General features: G+C 41.7%; 1 protein-coding gene across 1 annotated transcript; it reads right to left on the bottom strand.

The window, feature by feature from the left end:
• Positions 1-786: 786 nt before the first annotated feature.
• Positions 787-20837, bottom strand: slc7a11 (solute carrier family 7 member 11; the record flags this gene model as incomplete). The annotated part of the gene is made up of 12 exons (XM_079228236.1): positions 787-1162; positions 2958-3135; positions 3269-3418; positions 3824-3920; positions 4176-4279; positions 7499-7622; positions 8864-8908; positions 9738-9837; positions 12258-12383; positions 13708-13823; positions 19118-19244; positions 20564-20837. 12 exons carry the CDS (start codon positions 20835-20837, stop codon positions 1107-1109), a joined length of 1497 nt encoding a protein of 498 aa, XP_079084362.1. The 3' UTR covers positions 787-1106.
• Between the last annotated feature and the right edge of the window lie 232 nt (positions 20838-21069).

The raw sequence follows: 21069 nt of genomic DNA, 5'->3' as shown, positions 1-21069 counted from the left end.
AAGCATACATTTGAAAGTTTGCCTTTTTAAAACCAAAACTTCAGAGGGAACTCCTCGGTTCCGATCAGGATATGTTAGAAACCAAACCCCTGATAAAATAATCAAATATAACTTTGAGTGGTTCTCCAGAAACCCTGTGCTGTAGCTTGACACCTCTTTGCTTCCTGTGTGTGTTATTCAAAATGAGTGGTGCCTGGGGAGGAACAGGCTTTCAGCATCTGAAGCAAATTTCTGAAAGGATCACCAAACAATGAAACAAAATAATGTGCATAAAGGCTGTTAAACCTTTTCTCGTGGTTAGACCTCTGAACCAGTTATGGGGAAAGAGCTCCATCCATTCAGCTGAATTATTCCAAGTGTCTGTTCAATGAATATTTAAAGACATGTAATTCAATTCAATTTATTTTGTACAGCCCAAAAACACAAATCACAAATGTTGCCTCAGAAGGCTTTAGTGAGAAAAAAGGAAGAAACCTTCAGCAGAGCATCAGAGGAGGATCCTCTATCAGTACAATACAATAGATGTCATGTGTAAGAGTTTTCACATCTTGTTTGTTTCTCTAAAGAGATTAAAAAGGTTGGTTCCCACCACACACATAACACAGGGAAAGGTGTTGCCCATTGCAAAAAAAAAAGCAAGGACAGGCTCAGGGTTAGATTTGTTAGCCATGGAGCAAAGTTTGGTGGATCCAAGTCTGAACCAACTACACGATGATATGATACTCAGGTACCACCAAACAATTAACTGAGCTATGGAAATAACACACTTGAGTATGTGGTTGCTTAGACTTTTCTTTGACTTTTGTATAAATAATCATATTCTGATAAAATCAGTCCAGACAATGCGCTGCAGGGACTTGCTCTGTTCAGACACCCAGTTATTAGGGTTGGGAAGAAAAAGGTGATCAGATGGCATTTACTGTGACACAAACAATCACAGTCCTCCCAAATCTGTATTACATTAACTCTCTCACATTCAGCAGATACAGTCATGACTTTATCTTTGCACTAAATGATAACACCAGCTTTTCTCTGCGCTCCAGACCAGCTCAGTATATACATGTATGTGTGATTAGATTGGACCAAGGAGGTGATGATCTGAAGCGTTACTGCTCAGCAGGGACGACAACCAGGATGATCTGCAAGGTTCTGTTGAAGGTATCTGAGGACAAAAGTAAATACAATTACGTCATCTCTCATTTTATCTATATGGTGACACATAATAAAAGGTGTGGAGAAAAAAACAGGTGTGTTTTTAATTGCAAAATCCACATGCTTAACTGCTCCCTGAGGGTTTGACTCACTTCCTTTCATGCTTATCTTTTAGTTCATAAGCACATAGTATTATTCCACAGTCCATCAAATAGGATACAACTGACTAAAGTGACTTTAAACCATTAAAAATAAAAGTTCTAGAAGGGTTCTGCCCAGATACAAAGCTATCTTTAACTTTTGACTTCTGGGAAATGGTAAATGGACCTGTACTTGTTAGTCTTCTGACCACTCAAAGCTCTTTAACACTACTTGGCATCATTCACCCATTCACACCCATTTACACACTGATGGGAGGGGTTAAGGCTCCACCTGCCCATTCATACACAGTAGGCAGAGCTACGGGAGCACTTTTGGGGTTAAGTGTCTTGCCCAAGGACACATCGGCATGGGCTAGCGGAGCCGGCCGCAGATCCTCTGATTGAAGGACAACCCTGCTCACCACTGAGCCAAAGTCGCCCCCAGGAAACCTCTTTCTGTTAACCGGCTTTTGGAAAAGCTGTTTTAAAGGCGAACGTTCGTACAGAATGTTCTATTCTACTGCTATTCAAAGACATATGTGGTAGCTGGATGCCTTCTGACATTGCAGTCATTGGAACCTTTGGAAGATAACAAAAGTATCATTTTTGTGTAGTTTTTCAATGGGAATGACTGGACGGCGATCATAACCTGCATGACAGGTTAGGTTGGACAGTGGGAAGAAACTGGAAAACCAGAAGGAAACCCACGCTGACACAGGGAGAACATGCAAACTCCACACAGAACCCAGAGCCCTGTTGATGTGAGGCAACCTTGCTGACCACTACATCACCGAGCTGCCCTGATTTCAACATGTCTTTTTCCCTAATATGAGTCTATTTGAATAAGTATGTTTTGGACAAATTGCATCATGCGACGGACCTGGAAGTTGTAACTCCGGGCTGTCACTCATATTTGCTTCAAAGCGCAGAGCTCTTCCCGGGGGATTGTTAACCACGGCCACGGGCAGTGTGGTGTCTCACCATGCTCCCAAGGAGCAGGATGATCTGGATGATCTCCTGGGAGCCCCCAACACCATGGATGGGCTCTTTGGATCAACTTTGAACCTCTGGATGAGGTGTCTATTCCTCCCTTCTCCACACAGGAGATGAGAGGGATTCAGTACATTGACAAAACAATACGCAGTAAAACGTGCAGTGACATTCTTAGTTACCGAGCTCCATCAGTACGAGTCTCAGAAAAAAGCAACTAAGCAAATGTTCAATAATCCAATAATCTTAACAAAACCATTGGGGTTAGGATTTCTAAAAACAGTAAAAACAGTATGCTTTTTTTTTGAAAAAAGAAAAAAAAAATATATATATATATATATACAGATTGTAGATTGTAGTCCCTTTTATGAATGAAACTTCATTGGATCCTAAAATTCCCATAATGCAATTCAAAAGCATCGTGCATTAAACCTTCCATGGCAGACAAATACCCTCGCCCTAACTCTGAGCCCCTAGTTCACAATGTTCTATCTATCAGATGAACCACCACAGAAGACATTCTCCAGCTGTGTGGTGACGGATGAGTGGACTGGTCCTTTAACTCTGTGCTACATGAAATAAAGGTTCACTATGACCATGTCTCCTGAAGCAGACCCATCTATTCCAGTCATGTGCTGCTGAATGTCATGTCCCATTGTATAAGCAACGACTTACCTAAAGCCCTCTGAAGCCACTTTGGTCTGTGGTTGAAGTAAATGAAGATATAGTAGGCAGGGACGCCAGTGAGGGAAATGGCAAATCCAATTCCTGAGTTGACTGGGTCCGAGTACAGAGACAGAAAGACCATGAAGAAACACGTGAGGCAGAACACCACTGGGATGAAGAGCGGCACCTGTGTCAGAAGTCAGAATGAGTAACTGTGAAATACAACACAGGTGAGTGGCCTTTATTCCACCAATATGGTGGCACAGATTCAGATCGGATTGAGCACGGCTACAGATGTGGACAGGTGTGGAAACACTGACCTTAAAGGGGCGGGGGAGGTCAGGTTTTGTATATCGGAGGTAGATTAGGCCCAACACCACCACCCCGATGAACAGCCACCGGAGAAAGCTCATGAAGTTCAACAGGCTGTAGATGTCTCCCACAAACACCTGGAGAATGGTCATGGGGTACTGTCCACACACACACACACACACACACATTTAAGAAGTAAAAAAAAATGGTATCCAATGTGCAATGACTTGCATAGACGGTCATATTTCTGCCCAATATTCACATTTATGATTGGCTGGCAGGTGTATTACACTCTACTACCAGGACACCTTGACACCATAGCAACAACATTATGCTTCACGGTATGTTACCACTGACAATAATTAACATAACATGGTGAATATTATGTGTTTCAACAGTAATATTGATGTCCTTATAGATTGTTGTTAAATGCTATTTGCAATTGTTGTTGTCAATGGGTTTATTTCAAATAGGGGTATGAGTAATATTTAGTGTCGTCAGTTTTTTTCTCAATGATCAGCTATTGCTATTTGTCATTATTGTTCACATTGCAGTGAACTGACCAGTATGAGGACAGCAGCCAGTGGAGTGTGCCTGCGGACGTGGATCATAGACAAAACCTCAGGGAGCTGTCCTTCTCGAGACGCAACAAAGAACATCCTGGTGAACACACAAACACACATTACATATGAACAGATTGTGTTTACTAGTGACTGACTTTATTTGTTCCTTCGGGCCTCACACACAACTATTATTTGAGACTTTTATTTTGGAATTTACAGTATACTAACTACCTTGACACCAGTCATCATTCTTTCTAGCGCTTTCTACAACTGAGCAAACCATGAATGTTCATCTAAAATACATATGTAGTGTGTTGTCATGTAAAGGCCAGCAAAGAGGAAGCATCTTTACCTGGATAAGGCAAAGACAGCGCCATTCATGGATCCGTAGCAGGACAAGGCCACAAAAAACGGCACCGCTATCGAGAAGTTCCCCATCATCTTCTCTGCAAAGGTCTGACAGGTAGAGACAGAGAGGGAGCAAGAATATGTGTTGCTTTATTTAAAGGATGTAATAAGTGACCAACATATATTAGAAGTATGTATCCGCTCACAAACTCATGGTATATTATTCATTCATTTATCATGAGGATTTATAATATAATCGATAGATCTTTCTTTTGGTTATCAATGTTCCCCTAAACCCTCACACCCTGAACCCTCAGGGACTTACTGACGAGTGTGAGAGGCTGTGAGGCCTGAAATGGTGCTCATATAGTGGACAGCACTTTGCCTCCATGTCCCATCTTTAATCCTTAATGTTGTTGTGTAAATGTCATTTATTGGGCTGATCACACATGTGCCGTCCTCTTTGTTTACCTTTTTTTTTTACCTTTGTCTCCATTCTTCCATTGGTAACTGCGTGTATAACGTCACATTGCAATGAATTGTGGGTAATTCCCTCGGGCAAAGTCGAGCATCTTACGGAAAGGGTTCATAAAGGACTCAAAATGTCTGCCAGTCAATGATTTGACAGAACTAACACCTCACGGAGTTAACGAGAGCACACCTCATAGTCTGTGAGGTGGAGATTGGGAATGGGACAGACAGGCAGACAGACAGGCAGACAGACAGGCAGACAGACAGACAGGCAGACAGACAGACAGACAGGCAGACAGACAGACAGACAGACAGACAGACAGGCAGACAGACAGACAGACAGGCAGACAGACAGACAGGCAGACAGACAGGCAGACAGACAGTCAGGCAGACAGGCAGACAGGCAGACAGGCAGACAGGCAGACAGACAGACAGACAGACAGACAGGCAGACAGACAGACAGGCAGACAGACAGGCAGACAGACAGTCAGGCAGACAGGCAGACAGGCAGACAGACAGACAGACAGGCAGGCAGACAGGAAACAGACGGGTAACAGACGGATGAATTAATGGATGGATGGGTAAACAGGGAATGCACCAGCTCTTTAGACGAAGTCTAACAACTTAATGGCTGTATTTGTGACCAGAGGGGTCAAATTGACATTTTTACATTTTGGTAGGTATAGCTGACTTTTCTCCTTCCGGCTTCCCGTGTTCTGACTCCAACTCTGAACAACACCCTGACAACTTTGAAAAGAAAGCAAACAGGTGGAGCCTCTTCTCCAAAATGTTCCATATTGTTTTAAAAGGGGAGCACTGTGAATGGATCAAAGTCTCCAGCTATCAGTTTAGTGAATTGTAGTTTGTCTTATTTGATCAACTGTAGTTGTTAGATGAAATGAGAGCAGTTGACAGAGCTGCTGGCAGTAATTGTCTTAAATGGGTCATGCAGAAGTGGGAGAAAAAGCTGCTTATTATTCATGAAGCCATTCAGTGCTGATTAATCACAGTCCACGCGTGAATGGGCAAGCACGGGCTGTAAGGGGAAAATGTGCATTGTAGTCTTACACTGAAATATTGTTGTCACTTAAGATCATTTCTAAGCCAGCACTCCACAATGATGCAATACTGCTACGCTTGACTTCTATTTAAATAAAAATGTTAAATATACCTAACACCGCAGGGAGGCATTGGAAGAATTAAAGAAGAGGGTTCTAAAATTTGTCATAAACCCAAGTTTCATGCATTCCACCTACAGTCCTGAAATAGGATTACTCCTGAAAATTATGTATTTTACCATGTACATAAAACACAAAGATCTCAATGTGTGCAGTTATGATTAGGGATGTATTCACCATGGACTGAGGAAGGATATTGTTTTTAGTTTTCTCTTAGAATGTGGTTGAATGTGATTGTTAATTTTAGAAAGAAAATTTCTCGTTAACTTTTACAGAGGAGCAACAGGCTGGTTTCATCCAGCATGCATAGCGAAACCTATGACGACTAATGCACAATTTGTAGATATCCCACGGAAAAAATTGTTATGTACATGTTTAACTGGAATGTTTAATGACGTCACAACAGGAGGAGATTAAAACACCCAGAACAGCATTGGGACCATCTACTGAGCATCAGTGATGTTGGTGAGAAGACTCTGAGCTTAAAGGACATTAAAACATTCAAAGGATATTAAAAGACAAAACCCACCGAGCCACAACGTCTTCATACTGCTGCCGTCTGGCAGGAGACACACATGATGCACATAATACACTCATTAAGGTCCCCAGAATGTAAGTGCATCACTTACTTTGTAGCCCCGAAAGAATAAAAACAAATAAGTTTACTTTCACAGTGTTTTCAACTCCTTTCTGCTCAAGTTGAGGAAATAACAGTACACTTACTTCTTATTAAAGATAAATGTAATTATATCCCATATGAAAGAAAACAACATGGAAATGTGACTTTCCTACTTAAGCTGTAACGGGCAAATATAGCAGAAAACACCTGTGTGCACATCAGTTCGCTGTGAAAGGAACAGATAGGATCCAACATGATGCAAACATGAGATGTTACCCAATCTGCCAAAAAAGATAATCTTGAAACTACAACCATAAATGATCGTAATAATCGTGTGCTTGTTTGTGACGTTACATTAAGGATATCCTCGTGTATGTATTGAAGGCAGTTTGAGTTTCTGAATACATGAATAAAATACAGTAACATCAAGACGGGCATTGAGAACTAATGAAAGGTGAAAGTAAAATAAATCCGGTGTTCAAACACCGGCCTGGCTCTGGTAATGTGATTGCTCTTGCCCAGGACAGAGGATAAGGCCATGGATGTGTCAAGAGAAAGGCCGAGGCAGCGAGAGAGATCTGGCTCACGCTCACATGCTAACGTTCTGCGGCAGCTCTGATGGGAGTGCTGTGTTCGTTTGAGTGTTCTCCAGAATCGCTGACTCCACCTTTAAGTGCTTTCTTTTATCACCGGTGTTTGTTCCAAGTGGCCACTGTGGAGTTTGTATTGTTTACACATCTCGGTGACGTCTGCCTCGGTGGTGTTTTATTCTGCTGTTGATTTAATAAGGAGTGTCACGCTGTTTACTGCATGTGGCTTGATGAGGCTGGTTGCTACCTCCCTGGTTTCCATAGACTTTCTATCTGTGGTTCATCGTTTGCATTTAATTGACTTAGTTTTGTCTTTTTTGCGGTTGATTCTAGTGAAGGCTGGAAAAGTCCCACAGAATTAGTCAGAGTAAACTGTATCTCCATTAAATCCTGATGCATTCTGGGAAGCCATAAACGATGTGTTTTCTTTGTGCAATGCGTTTTAAGCCGTTCCATTAGTGTTACTTACCACGGCGACTGCATCTGAGGCCAGGAGCTCGTCTGCTGACATCACAGTGTAGTAGGCCACATTGGTCAGCACGTAGCAGCCAGTCACAATCGCCATGGAGATACAGATAGCTAATGGCATAGTCCTGATGGCATGAGGGATAACAACAGAAGCAGTACTGTAATTGCTGTAATTCACTGATGCATCTCATTCACCTTCATGTTTCCTCTGTTATGACCTCTGACTTCCTCTTTATCTGTATGTTATTCATCTAAGTAAAACACTGTTGCAATACATGTTAACATATTTCAGGTGGATATACCAAACATTATCAAATAAAAGCTGCTATTCTGCTGTTTGTGGCTTATTGTTCCAATTCATTTCTTAATTGAAAACCCACCTATGTTTAGGCACCTGCTCGAAAATTGCGTACCCAAACTAAAAAAGGTGTATCTCTGCAACCACTAGGGCTATTTTAATAATGTTGGTGTTATAATAAAAGAGTATAATGTGAGTTGTGTGTTCAGATGTGTAAATATCAGTCTATATGTTACTGGTTATGAGTAAATGAAAAGTGAATTATACCGTTGTTAAAGCAATATCTGCCATAGAGCCTATATGGGCTCCACAGTTTTCAAAGGGTTTTAAACAGATCACTATGTTTTTGAACAAACAATACTCAAAAAGGAGGACATTTAAATGCATTTATTGGGGATTATTTTCAGTGGCGGACTAATCCACATGTGGTGCTCTAGTGCGTATCTGTCGCAGCAGGATGGTGTACAAACTACAGTTTGTGTGTTTAAAGTAATGAAGGAACAGTTTGGCTAATTAATGTGTTCATAGACAATAATGGAGCTCCATGACGCAACCGGATGAGATAGGCTTTGATTCACTGATTCACATACAATACTTAATGTATTCACTGTGTGAATTACTCACAGTACAAAATAATGATTTGTCTATTTTAGTTTGGTTTTTGGTGTCTTTAGCGGCTAAACTATGGGGAGGACAGGGATGGAACCGCCTACCTTGTGGTTTCAGGACGACCACTCTCCCCATGATCTACAGCCACCAGAACCATGAGAGTGAACCAATTTAATAAAGTTGCAAACTTCAAAACCAAAAGAATAAGCTGAATTACAGAAAATTACAACTGCCAAGCTGGCTCCTTATGAGTTCATCATTCTGAGTCTAGTTGTTTAGATACAAATATTGATTATTGCTGCTTTATTAAGAGTATTTCCCAGTAATATGGTGCAATTTTACCTCTGTGCAACAATTGCTGAATTTAAACGTAAATATTTGCATGATTTCTACTGGGTTTTAAATCCAGCAAATATAGATCAACTATGCTGATACAGCCGTTACATTGATAACACTTACCGCTCAGGGTTATCTACCTCCTCTGTCACAAAGTTCAAATAGAACCTGCAAAAGGAAACAGTTATTGTACAACCTCCAAGGATCAATAAATGGTAAATTGTGTGCAATGCATACAGAACTGAAGTGAAGACATGATATGCAACTGAGAATCATGTTTGTAGTATGTAGAATGTGGTGGCATTGAGGCGTGAGCTTGCAGATTGCAACCTTCTGAAACTTCTCGTGTAGCATGTAGGAGAATTACAGCAACGGGACAATGCCAAAGGCCCGATGTTGCAGCAACGTGACCATTGAGCTGCTAAGATGCAGCAGTAAAGGGAGAGAGAGAAACCGAGAGAGCAGGCACAGGGGAAGATACAACCTGGCCCCCACCAGGAAGAGGGGTGATTAGGCAGGCGGTGGCAAAAAGGCATGATGACACTGACTGTGGTTGGTTCTGGTGAATGGAATAATGTGACCGTTTAGGAGAAGGGAATACATTTCCCTTTCAGAGATCGTTGGACATTCGGTTGAATCGATTGGGTGGTAGCACTGTGGGTTGTGGACTGACAGGAAGGAGGTTGCTGATAATGAGAGGGTTGCTAGGCTACTCCATTGGTGTTTGCGGTTTTCGGCCCTCGGTGACGGAGGAGAGATCTACCGGGAGTCTGAAAGATCTCGTAAGGAGAGCTTCAGTCTGACTGTGGTGTCATAGCTGCAGGGTGATCGGTTGGACATTTAGATGGTTCAGATTAGAGAATGCGATGAGGTTTGAATCACGGCCCCTCTGTCGTTGAGAAATCTAAGACCAAAAGGTAAAAATGGTTTGACCAGGTATACGAAAGCGTGTCAGGTGACTGAGAGTGTGTGGTGTGTGAGTGAGGACCATACATACCACCCAGCGTATGCATACATCCCAGAGTAGAAGGCTAGTGGCATACCAGACAGCTTCATTTTGCTCAGCTCAAAGGCATTCTCAAAGTTCTTGGTCTCTCCTACAAACACACACACACACACACACACACACACACACACACACACACACACACACACACGCACACACAAGGACATACATGTATTCTTGCTGACATTTTGAAGCACCATAATTGCTCCTCAATAAAGAGTGATTATTGCTATTGACTGATATGTGCAAATAGTTATTACACGAGGCCAGAGGTGATCATCGTCATAACGATAATAGTAGTAACTATAAAAGTAGTTTCCACAATGAAATGAAGATAAAGGGAGCCGTACTCTGCCTTATTAGCTTGACGAGGTAGCTTCATCTCTCCAACAAAGGTACTTCAGGCAGATTAAATCACTCTCAATGTAATCAGTGTTCTGCTTTATTTAGGAGCTCACATTTATGGAGAAAAACTGCTCATAAAAACACATAAAACAATCTAATCATTTTTTAACTAAAATGTTGATATCCACAAATTGTTTGTAATGATCACTCTATGAAGACATGCAGAAGTGAATACCCTGGCTTCCCATTTGTGGTAATTTGTTTAAATGCACATGTTTTAAAACAATAACATGATTACAGAAATGTACATTATTCCCAATCAGTTTTGAGGGTGCCAATTTTATTAGATTGTGTTAAAAATACTTGGCTGCCCATCATTAAACTCCATCGGGAGTTCAGTATTTGATAACTCATACTCTCAAATTAATAATTCATAAACACTAGTTCAAGCAACTATGCTATGCCAAGGACCCGCGCTCCCAACAGGGGCCTGATCCATTTAGGATTATGAATGGGCATAAAATCTAAAATAAACACCAATAAACCTCCAAAAAAAGAGACAGAAGCCAGGTCATCTGTGCTGGGGCCTTTGTTTACCTATAGATACAGATTAGAAGATTAACTTGTATCACTATTATCCCTTCTATAATCGAGGTTCATAGGATGAATAGGTGAACGTTCACCAAAATTGCATATGCATGAACAGATTTAAAAGTGAGGTCCATAGCTGAAGACTGTCTCCATGTGCTGTGATGGAGGGCCTCCTTTATGCCAGAAGCGAGGACATTGGGAAATGCCTGAACTGTTGCTTGCTGTGAGCAGCTGTGTATCACGGACTGCAAGGCTTCAAGGTTATATTTATAGTACATGTTGTTGTTGTTTGAGACCAAGGAAGCCATGTTCATTTTTACAGCTGAAAATGCTGTGTGAAGTCTGAGAATGTTTCTGAAAACAGTAACAAGGATAAAACCCTAATGTGTGATTTATGCTTCTTAAAATCTCGCACCGAGCTTCTGCAGAGATGGTGCTCGTAGCAGAGCTGGAGAGACGCTGCACAGCTCCGGAAAAAGGTAACTCGGCTCAGGCTTGCGATTGGACATGAGCCAGTAGGTGGGATTTACATATGATGCAACATCTTACATCTGTTGCAAAAACAACAAGCTAATTACTTGGAGGGACAGCAATCAAATACAGCAATCAAAGACTGAAAACCGCAGGTCCAAATCAAAGAGAAATGGCATGCAATGTGCAGTACTATGGCTGCCAGTACCAGCCTGCACTGTAGCTCGTCTTCAGAGTCAGTGCCTACAGTGTCTGTGTGGAGTATGAATGAGGTAGTTAGTCCTGATGGGGAGGGTCACACCTTGCATGGTGACCGCTGCCATCAGTGTATGAATGAGTGTGAATGGGTGATAGATGTAGGGTTTTGAGTGGCCGGAAGACTAGAAAGGTGCTATACAGGTTCAAGTCCATTTACCATTTACAACCACAGGAGCATACATCAAGCATAACACCTCATTTCCACTGCATGGTTCGGTTGGGTTCGACTCGACTCGACTCACATTTGGACCAGGTTCTATTCCCTATTTCCTTTTCCACTGCGGATAGTACGGATAGTGTCTCAGCTGAAGGCAGTATGAATGACACTGCTGTGACATCATCTTCAATGAGACACTGGCTGAATCCTTTCATCGGCAACTAAACAGAGGAAAATCTTTGTCAGTTGTACGGCGTAGTAAATGGCAAACCTTTGCAGGCTGACATGTTCTTTTTAAAATTTTGGTTGAGTAAAGAAAAACAACTAATGTCTTTATTGACGTTAGCTTAGCTTGTGTCCTGCGTTTCAATCGGCACAATTCTCTCTGAACAATCAGTAGTCTGCAGTGTTTTGACTCCACCTTCTAGTACCGAGTATACCACCAAAATGGTACCAAAAAGTACCAGGTCCTATCCACAACTTCTGCAAATGGAAAACCAAAAAAGAGCGAGTCGAGTTGAGTACAGCCGGTATATATCTTTGAGTGTATGGGCTCTGGAATAGTACTAATAGAGGCTATTAGAGGCTATTAGAGGTGATGATGGTGGTAATGATGATGATGATGATGATGATGATGATGATGATGATGATGGTGATGGTGCTGACGGTGGTGAAGATGAAGGTCTTACCCTTAAAGAGCTGGTACAATCCAGGCACAATGATGCTGCTGATGGCCAGCAGCTTGCTGAAGGTGAGGACGATTTGAATCCTCGCTGTCCATGTCACGCTCATACTGTTCAGGAACATAATAGAAGCTACAGGGACAGAGAAAGACAGACAGGACTTAGGTTGCAAGACGGGAATGTTATAGCACGCGATATATGGCCAATGATAACATTCAGTGCCAATGCAGCCAGTAGTGTGTCCTCCAATAAGCACATGAGAGAGTTAGTCAATATGGTGAATGGTGTGTTGTAACTCTGTTACGTTGTTCATTCTGTACACATGACATCTATTGTACTTCTGTCCACCCTGATAGACTGATCTTCCTCTGTTGCACTCAATGAGATTTTTCCTGAACCGATTTGAGGGTCAAAGGTCAGAGGATGTGGTATGTGTTCAGATCGTAAAGCCCTCTGAGGCCAATTTGTGATTCATGATTTTGGGGCGATACAAAATGTATTGAATTGAATTGTGTTAAGTCTGACTGTAACATTTGCCTACACTGGCACTGAAATAGTATGAAATGAATTATGAGAAGGAAGCTGACAAAATGTGACATTGAAGGAAAGAAATGTATCCATGCAATGGGTTAAAGCTGCCAAAACCACTGGAGTTGTCATTGTATAATGTGTCACTCTCACATCTATATTAAAATAAATTGTCAAATCTTTGGTTTTCTGTATCTTCTTTTCAATTAAAAACTAAAAACACGTGCATGAATGTGGCTTTATTATGCTAGGTATTAGATACTATATTTGAATTTTTGGTAGAAATGTTAGGCACTTTCTTCCCTGAGCTATTAAACAACAACAAATGTCACTGTAGGTAGTTTTAAATACAACCTACATTTGAACTAGTGTGTCTGATTGCATTGAGTGAATGCATTTTCTTGTTGTGATCTTAATTGTACATCAAAAGCTTAATAACTTACTAACTATAACACTCATGGGGGGGGGGGGGGGTCACTATTCTACACATGTTTCTACATTTTGTTTATGATACTTCTATCCTTCGAAATAAGATAAAATGAGAGAAAACGTTTTGAATCCCAAGGGAAATTGCTGAAAACGAAGAGCAACTGTTGCTGTCTGCTGCTCATTTGACGGTGGAATCAACATTAAGGAACCAAGTATAACTTTGAATGCAGGACTTTTAGTTGTTTTATTTACTCCGATTATTTTTTTCTTGCAGGAAAAGGTGCCCTGGTCCAATGTGCAAGCCACTGCAGTACTTGCGTGCCTGGCGTGCACGAGACGTTACATTGTGTCTTTAAGTAAAGAATCTCAGTATCTCTTCCACCACCGCCTTCCTCCTCCGTTAGAGACATGCACATTTCCTGTCATTGACAGGGTTTAAGGTCAAAAGGATAATATCTTCCTGGCATTGAGTCACACTGATGTATTAATGTATACATACTTATGCCGATGGCGGTGGCCAGTTTGACAGCCATAGGGGGGATAGCACAGGGCATGAAGAGAGGCTCCAGGATGTACTGACCAAAGGCCAGAGAGATGACTGCCATCGCTGCAGGCCTGGAAGAAACATACACACACGCTGACTTCAGTGTGAAAGCTCTAATGAATCCACTGTACTCCATTAGAGACTAGCTGGTAGCTTGTGGAGCACCAAAAGCAGAGACCAAAAGCAGAGACCAAAAGCAGAGACCAAAAGCAGAGCTAAAAGCAGAGCTAAAAGAGGGAGAATATTGGACTTACATTCATTAGGTGGAACCAAAATGACTCCATATGTATGTATTGTTTATGTGCCTTTATTTAACCAGATGAGTCATGTGAATGATCACCTCCCGCATGTTTCCACATGAAGAGGGAAGGCCAAAGAGTGAAAAAGAATCACACACAAAAAAAGGAACATTTAAATAGATCTGCAAATGCAGCGCTTAAGTTCACATGTTTACTTTACGAGCTGCAAGAACTGTGATTTCAAAAACACATCTGCGTCTGATCTTTTCTAACCTAATGGTAAGATAAGATAAAATAATCCTTTATTCGTCCCACAGTGGGGAAATTGCAGGATTACAGCAGCAGGAGATAGTAGTAAAATAGGAAACAAGTAAACAGTAAAACAGTAATAAAACAGTGAAAATAATCCACAACAGCACTATTATATGTACAAACAGAAAAAGCAAGTATTTAAAACATGTATTTATACTGCACCAGTTAAAGTGGTTAAAGTGACCAAAAAGTGATTAAAGTGTTTTGTTTTTAGCTCAGTTGGTTGTGCAGCCTGACAGCAGCAGGGAGGAAGGACTTGCGGTTCCTCTCCCTCAGACACCGGGGATGAATCAGCCGGTGGCTGAAGGAGCTGTGCAGCGCTGCCAGAGTGTCCTGCGTGGGGCGGGACGTGGGAGGTGTTGTTCATCAGGGATGAGAGTTTAGCCATCCTCCTCCTGTCCCCCACCACCTCCACAGTATCCAGAGGACACCCCAGCACGCTGCTGGCCTTCTTTACCAGCTTGTTTAGTCTCCTGCTGTCAGCTGCTGTAATGCTGCTGCTCCAGAAGACCACCCCCTAGTAGATGGCTGATGCCACCACAGAGTCAAAGAAGATCTTCATGAGTGCTCCTTGCACTCCAAAAGACCTCAGTCTCCTCAGCAGAAAGAGTCTGCTCTGTCCCTTTTTATAAAGTGTGTGCGTGGGATCAGTCCAGTCCAGTTTATTGTCCATGTGAACACCCAGGTACTTGTAGGATTTTGTCCAGTCCCTGTATGTTCACTGGTACCGGAGGAGAGCGTTTACCCCGGCGGAAGTCCACCACTTGGTCTTACTACAGTTGATCTGGAGGCGGTTCCGCTGGCACCATCCTATATAAAGTCCTGATTTAGTTCCCTGTATTCCCTCTCATCATCGGCGGAGATGAGGCCGACGATTGCAGAGTCATCTGAGAACTTTTGCAGGTGTCAGTCGGCAGAGTTGTGTTTGATGTTCGAGGTGTATATGGTGAAGAGGAATAATGGAGCCAGAAAGGTTCCAATTGCATGTGTGTGTGTGTGTGTGTGTGTGTGTGTAATATCCGATGGGCAGCTATAGACTTGGCTTCAATAAGAATCAAATAAGGTTGGCTGGTCCCACAGGCTCGTCTTATGGCTCATCAGTGTTTCCCTCATTTCCCACAGCAGCCACTGAGCTGCTAAAGCCATTGAAATCTCTCTTTGTCTCCCTCGTTCTTGTTTTCATTCTCTGCCGCTGTCTCTGCTCATTTCCCATGGCTTCCATTGAGTCCCACTAGCCCGAGGCCAGTATCAAATTGGACAGCACAAGATAGCCACTGGACCTGTTTATAATATTAACAGTGGCTGTGTACATAGACAGCTGGCACACATAGACACACACACACACACACGCAGCCTTTTCTCACCTCACCAGTCCAAACTGAACTCAGCATCTCACCTCACAAGGTCACAGACAGATACGGCTTGTATATTCTAATGCAAACGGTGAAACACAGATTAAGTGCTTGAGGAAGGCATAATGTTCCATCATGAATTGCATTGTGTGTAAATAGCTTGGGTTGGACTGAAACTCTCTCTCTCCCTGAAGTTAGCCCTGAAAAGGGAGTGGTAGCTGCAGTCAATCTGGGTTCACAGCACTTACAATGGGTTTCAATGGGAACCTAATAAAAGAAGATGTCAAAATGACACCATAATTCATAATGTTGTGGAACTGTATGTTCTAAATGATCACCAATTAATAACTGTATGCACTATTTTCAGCAGTGGTTTGGCTCAATGAGGACAGAGTGTTCTGTTATCTGCTCTGGTGTAGAGAAACGGGTTGGAACGCATCTAGAAAGACAACATGCTGCAGGGTTTGAGAGCTCTTTTGAAACGTATCTACTCAATTAGAGCCAAAAGAATAACTACTGTAAATCCCAACTGTGTCTCGCTGTTCTTCATGCATTTGTTATTCAAACTTCCTCAGATACCTTTTAAGCCTAAAGGCAGAGAGTGTTTTAAACTTAAATAATACATTCTCTGTGGAGTATTCCTAGAACCAGAGTTAGGCTTTGTTCACACCAAATGCTAATTTTCCGCATGCCAAGATTACAATGCAAAAGAGTGAATAGACACGAGAAGGTCTATTCATGCGAAAGCCTATCAGCGTCAAGATCTTGTCATCACTGACATCCTGACGTTGCTGTGTAGCGTGTATAAACCACATGCTAGCTGTGTCTGCGATGTATGAATGTGTTGTAAGTCGCTTTGGATAAAAGCGTCAGCTAAATTAAATGTAATATATAATATAATAACGACGCTGACGTATACACGCCTAGATTATGTTAATTTGAGTTTTGATGCAACAATGTTAGCAAAGCCTAGCACAGATCCAGCGGTTTTTCTTGTCGTCTTGCGGAGATAACTAACAAAACGTGAATTCCGACTTTTTACAAATCCCCATCATTCTGTAGTTATATCAGCTTCCTTTTATCTGTTTATTGCAATTAAAGCACAGCTAAATTGTTTATTTTGTGCTAATACAGCTGGAGTAAACCAGCCGACGTGTGGCTTGCTAGAGACAGTGAATACACCTCTATGTGCCTCTGGATGATGTTATGAACCCAGACAGGACAGCTTTTAGTTCCCGAGATACCAGGGACTTCCACAACACGTACAAAGCAGCAATAGTGGTTATTTCAGCCATGACTGATGAAATGTGTCCAAACAAAGGGAGGCCCCGCTTCTCTCCAGCGCGTCTAGGACGATTGACGCAAATAAACACCCGCGATCAAACTCCCGTGAGTAACCAAATGCAAAAATGTGCTTTGTGTTTGGTTTGAACACAGCATAAGTGTCCAGTCGGATCAGAAAGCGGCACAGTGAAATACATTTGCTCGTCTTTTCTGGACAGTTAGTTAACACACTTAATTCAAGGGAATCTATGTGGACCACTGACTCATGACTGACTGCACACCATGCCTCTTTAGTGGAGCATGGTTGTGTAACATTGCATGGCGAGCCACAGTCGATAGACTTGCAAGTTTGCAGTCTGGCAAATGTTTGTGATTTGTGAGTTTACCAAAGTTGAACAGTACAGGAATTAATTCACCATGAGCCATCCACTGTTTATGGAAAAGTTGTGACAGTGAACAGCTGTAAACAACATTTGAATTTATTTAGATTGGTGCTCTTTTAGCTCTGATTTGGTCTTCATCAAAATATCTGTCTGTCCAGGCTGATGACATCACTGAGAATAAAGTTCTGGGCTGTCAAACCAGAACAACGAGCTGATAAATGATCATATGCTCCGTAGAACTGAGGGGAACTGCAAAATTGGATGATAATTATCTTTACAATGCACTCCTTTCACATGAAGCACTGATTGTCCCCGGAGCCCTTTGGTGTCATGGTCTTTGCACACCAAGTCAGAATTTTCAGTTTTTTCTAAACCTAGCACACTGAATCTGATCAATTTTATTATTTAATTTGTTGTGCAGAATTCACAATACAAAACAAAACTGAACTGCTATTCCCAAATGAGGCTAATGAATGAAAAACATTAGCAGGAAGCTTTTGTTTAGTTGCCTAGAGATTACTACAATTTACTCTCGGAGATTCTTTGTGTCGTGACCATTCAATACCATTGTTTACAAAGAATTCAGACTTTGTCTGCAAAGGCCTTCAGTTTTGCATGAGAAGGATAGACTATAGTGGCCATGTAAATTATGAAAGAAGTAAAGAAGGTAGGCAGCTTATGTAGTATAAAGAGCAACAAAGTAAGCGTAGAGACATAGGACTTTCACCCAGGAGACCGGTGTCCATGTTCCGTGTGAAACGAAAGGTCAACGTTGACTTATTTTGAATTACATATCGTCACCTTCCTAAAATAATGGCCCAAGTAATTTTTTCAGTTTTTTTTTTCAGAAAACATGAAAAACTTGACCAAATGTAATAGGGGTGCACAAGCTCTGCACAACAGGCATACTGTAATACCAATCAAATGATGTTATGATTACTAATATTATGTTTGAGTGAGATTTTCATTGTCAAAAATGCTTGCAAAAATGCTAACTAAATTGCTAGCGTAAATGCTAGCTTCAAAATGCCATCTTGAAAAGCTTGTAAAGTTGCCTTAGTCACATTGTCTTTTGACTTAGGCAAAATACAATGGCCTAAGTCACATTCTTGACATAGGCCAGGGGTGTCAAACTCATTTCAGTGAAGGGGCCACATGCTGCTCATTTTGATCTCAAGTGGGCCGGACCAGTAAAATCATAGCATAATAACGCATACATAATGACAATATTTCTTTAGGTTTTTGCATGATAAACCCTATTTTAAGGTCTTTCTACAGCCCACTGTTTACCTGCCTGGGCTCTCCTCTGCAGATTCCCTCGCAGTTGAGCAATAACTAGCGACTATGGTTCAATGGTTTGCATTTTTTTTTTCTATTTTAAGAATTACCCCGCGGGCCGGACTGGACCCCCTGGTGGGCCGGATCCGGGCCCGCCTGGACCCTCCACCGGCGTATGTTTGACACCCCTGACATAGGCCGTTATACAGTACTACAGGGGTAGAATCACATGATCTGTTCAACTGAGGATGGAGTAGATTTTACCAGAGGTATCATGAGGAGATGATTTTGGCAAGAAAATCCTTTTTGTCAAAACATTGTTTTGGTCATTATTTTAGGAAGGTGAAGATATGTAAGTCACATTGGAAAACCCTGCAATTACACTAAAGGATACACAGTGTGTTAGTAATGACCAAGCATCTGTATGTGGGAAGAAACATGTTGATTTGATCCATTGTTAGTATAAATATATGTTGAATCAGGCTCAGTAAACATGAGGTAAGGAGGCAGATATTACCGTATAGCAATGAGATCAGACCATAGTCTTATGAAGGCCATCTGAGGTCCAAAGGCTTCCAGTATATATGTGTAGTGGCCACCAGACTTCTTAATACAGGTCCCCAGTTCCGCGTAGGACAGGGCTCCTGCAGTGACAGAGGTGACGGATTAGCTCTGGCCCTGAAGCAAGAAGGCTGGCAAACAACAGTCCCAGGGCTGGTTAACTGTCTCAGCCGTATCTATAGTACAGTCCCTCCCGGGCCCCATGATCACCCAGATATATGACTGTGGGAGCCTTTTGTATCTCAACCCATGACTTAGGAAAACATGATTTAGGTGGACACATTTTAATTACAAGTAAAGGGAATACGAATTAAGGGAAGCTAGAGAAGGGTTAAGGAAGGGTATTCAGGGATAATGTGCTTAGACTTTTCATTACTGTGCAAAAACTGAAGGATTTAAGGATACTGCAACAATATATATATATATATATATATATATATATATATATATATATATATATATATATATATATATATATATATATGCTCGGAATTCACGGAGGTGCCTAGAAATACTTCGGCACTGTTTCCTGCACCAGTATTTTAACCATAACTCCTCGAAATTAGGTTTAAATTATTATTCGATAATATTTTCCCAGTTACAGTGACAAACCCAATCACTGCTCGTCTTGGGTTTTATTGATTGGAGTCAAAAGAAGGAGGTTTGGGTGAATGGAGGCTGTAGAAAGACACCAGAGATCAGTTTAAACTAGATACAATTATTATGTTATTATAGTTAATATATATATATATATATATATATATATATAGTTTTTACTATTTGCATATATAGAGATGAGAGTTTTGTTTTAGCATCAGTGAAGTCAGTCAGTGTAATCACACATAATAAGTTAAAAACATGACCTCCTACTTGGATGAATATGTTTATACGTTTTTTAAGAAAAAAAGATGAATTCCTCCTTTTTGGAATATTTTTCTAGCTGTACACCAGAGGGAATCAACTACACGTATCCAAGGGCCAAACACTGTCAACTCACAGTAAGGCTGCACCTGTATGCCAGATTTACAATGAAGCAACTACTGTTGCAAAAGAATATAGTCTTGGGGGTCATTGTTGACGATTATACAAGCACAAGCAGCAGAGCAAGCACAGCTGTGTGAGGAAGGCCTGACTCCTGCAACAATATGTGTAGGCTACTCGCCAATAATAAGGTGACTGATTCTTAATGCAGTTATTTACAGATCAACAGTTCAATACAAGAAAATGGACTTCTGTTAATTATTTTCTTCATTTGTTCTCAGGAGTTCTTTACTCTGTGTACTGATAGTAAACTAATTTAGTAACTTTCACCTCCACCAGCACTTTTCCCATTCAATGTTACTACTCTCAAAGTAAGAAAGACATATTTTTCTTCCACTGATCCACCTGTGAACCAACTCACCAAAGAGGGACAGCACACCGCAGGCGATCCACACGACGAGGGACATCCCTACACTGCCCGAGTGCTGCAGGATGCCCTTTGGAGAGATGAAGATCCCGGCTCCGATGATGGTGCCGATGATGATGGAGATCCCTCGGAGCAGGGTCACCTTCTTCCCCAGTTCCACCTTCTTGTCGTCCTCATCCAGCAGTTTCCCGCCAGCATTTTGAGAAAGTTTGTGTCCACTTGCTGCGTCTTTTCCATCTTTTTGAGAAGATGCAGACCGTTTGGTCATTTTTGAAACACTTCCTAACACTCAAAACCACACACAGTCCGTCTCAGTCAAAGTGTATTTCACCTGGGAGCTGTCCCTCTGGTGTAGCCTGGAACCACTCAGCCTGTGTGACTGGTGCAGGCAAAGTTACAAAATACTCTCTCTCTCTCTCTCTCTCTCTCTCTCTCTCTCTCTCTCTCTCTCTCTCTCTCTCTCTCTCTCTCTCTCTGTAAAGCCTCACAGGGTTGCTCAT

Source organism: Taurulus bubalis (genome assembly GCF_910589615.1).
Source record: "Taurulus bubalis genome assembly, chromosome: 13".
NCBI lineage: Eukaryota > Metazoa > Chordata > Actinopteri > Perciformes > Cottidae > Taurulus > Taurulus bubalis.
Note: the sequence above shows the minus strand (reverse complement) of the source record. Positions and strands in the feature narration are given on the sequence as shown.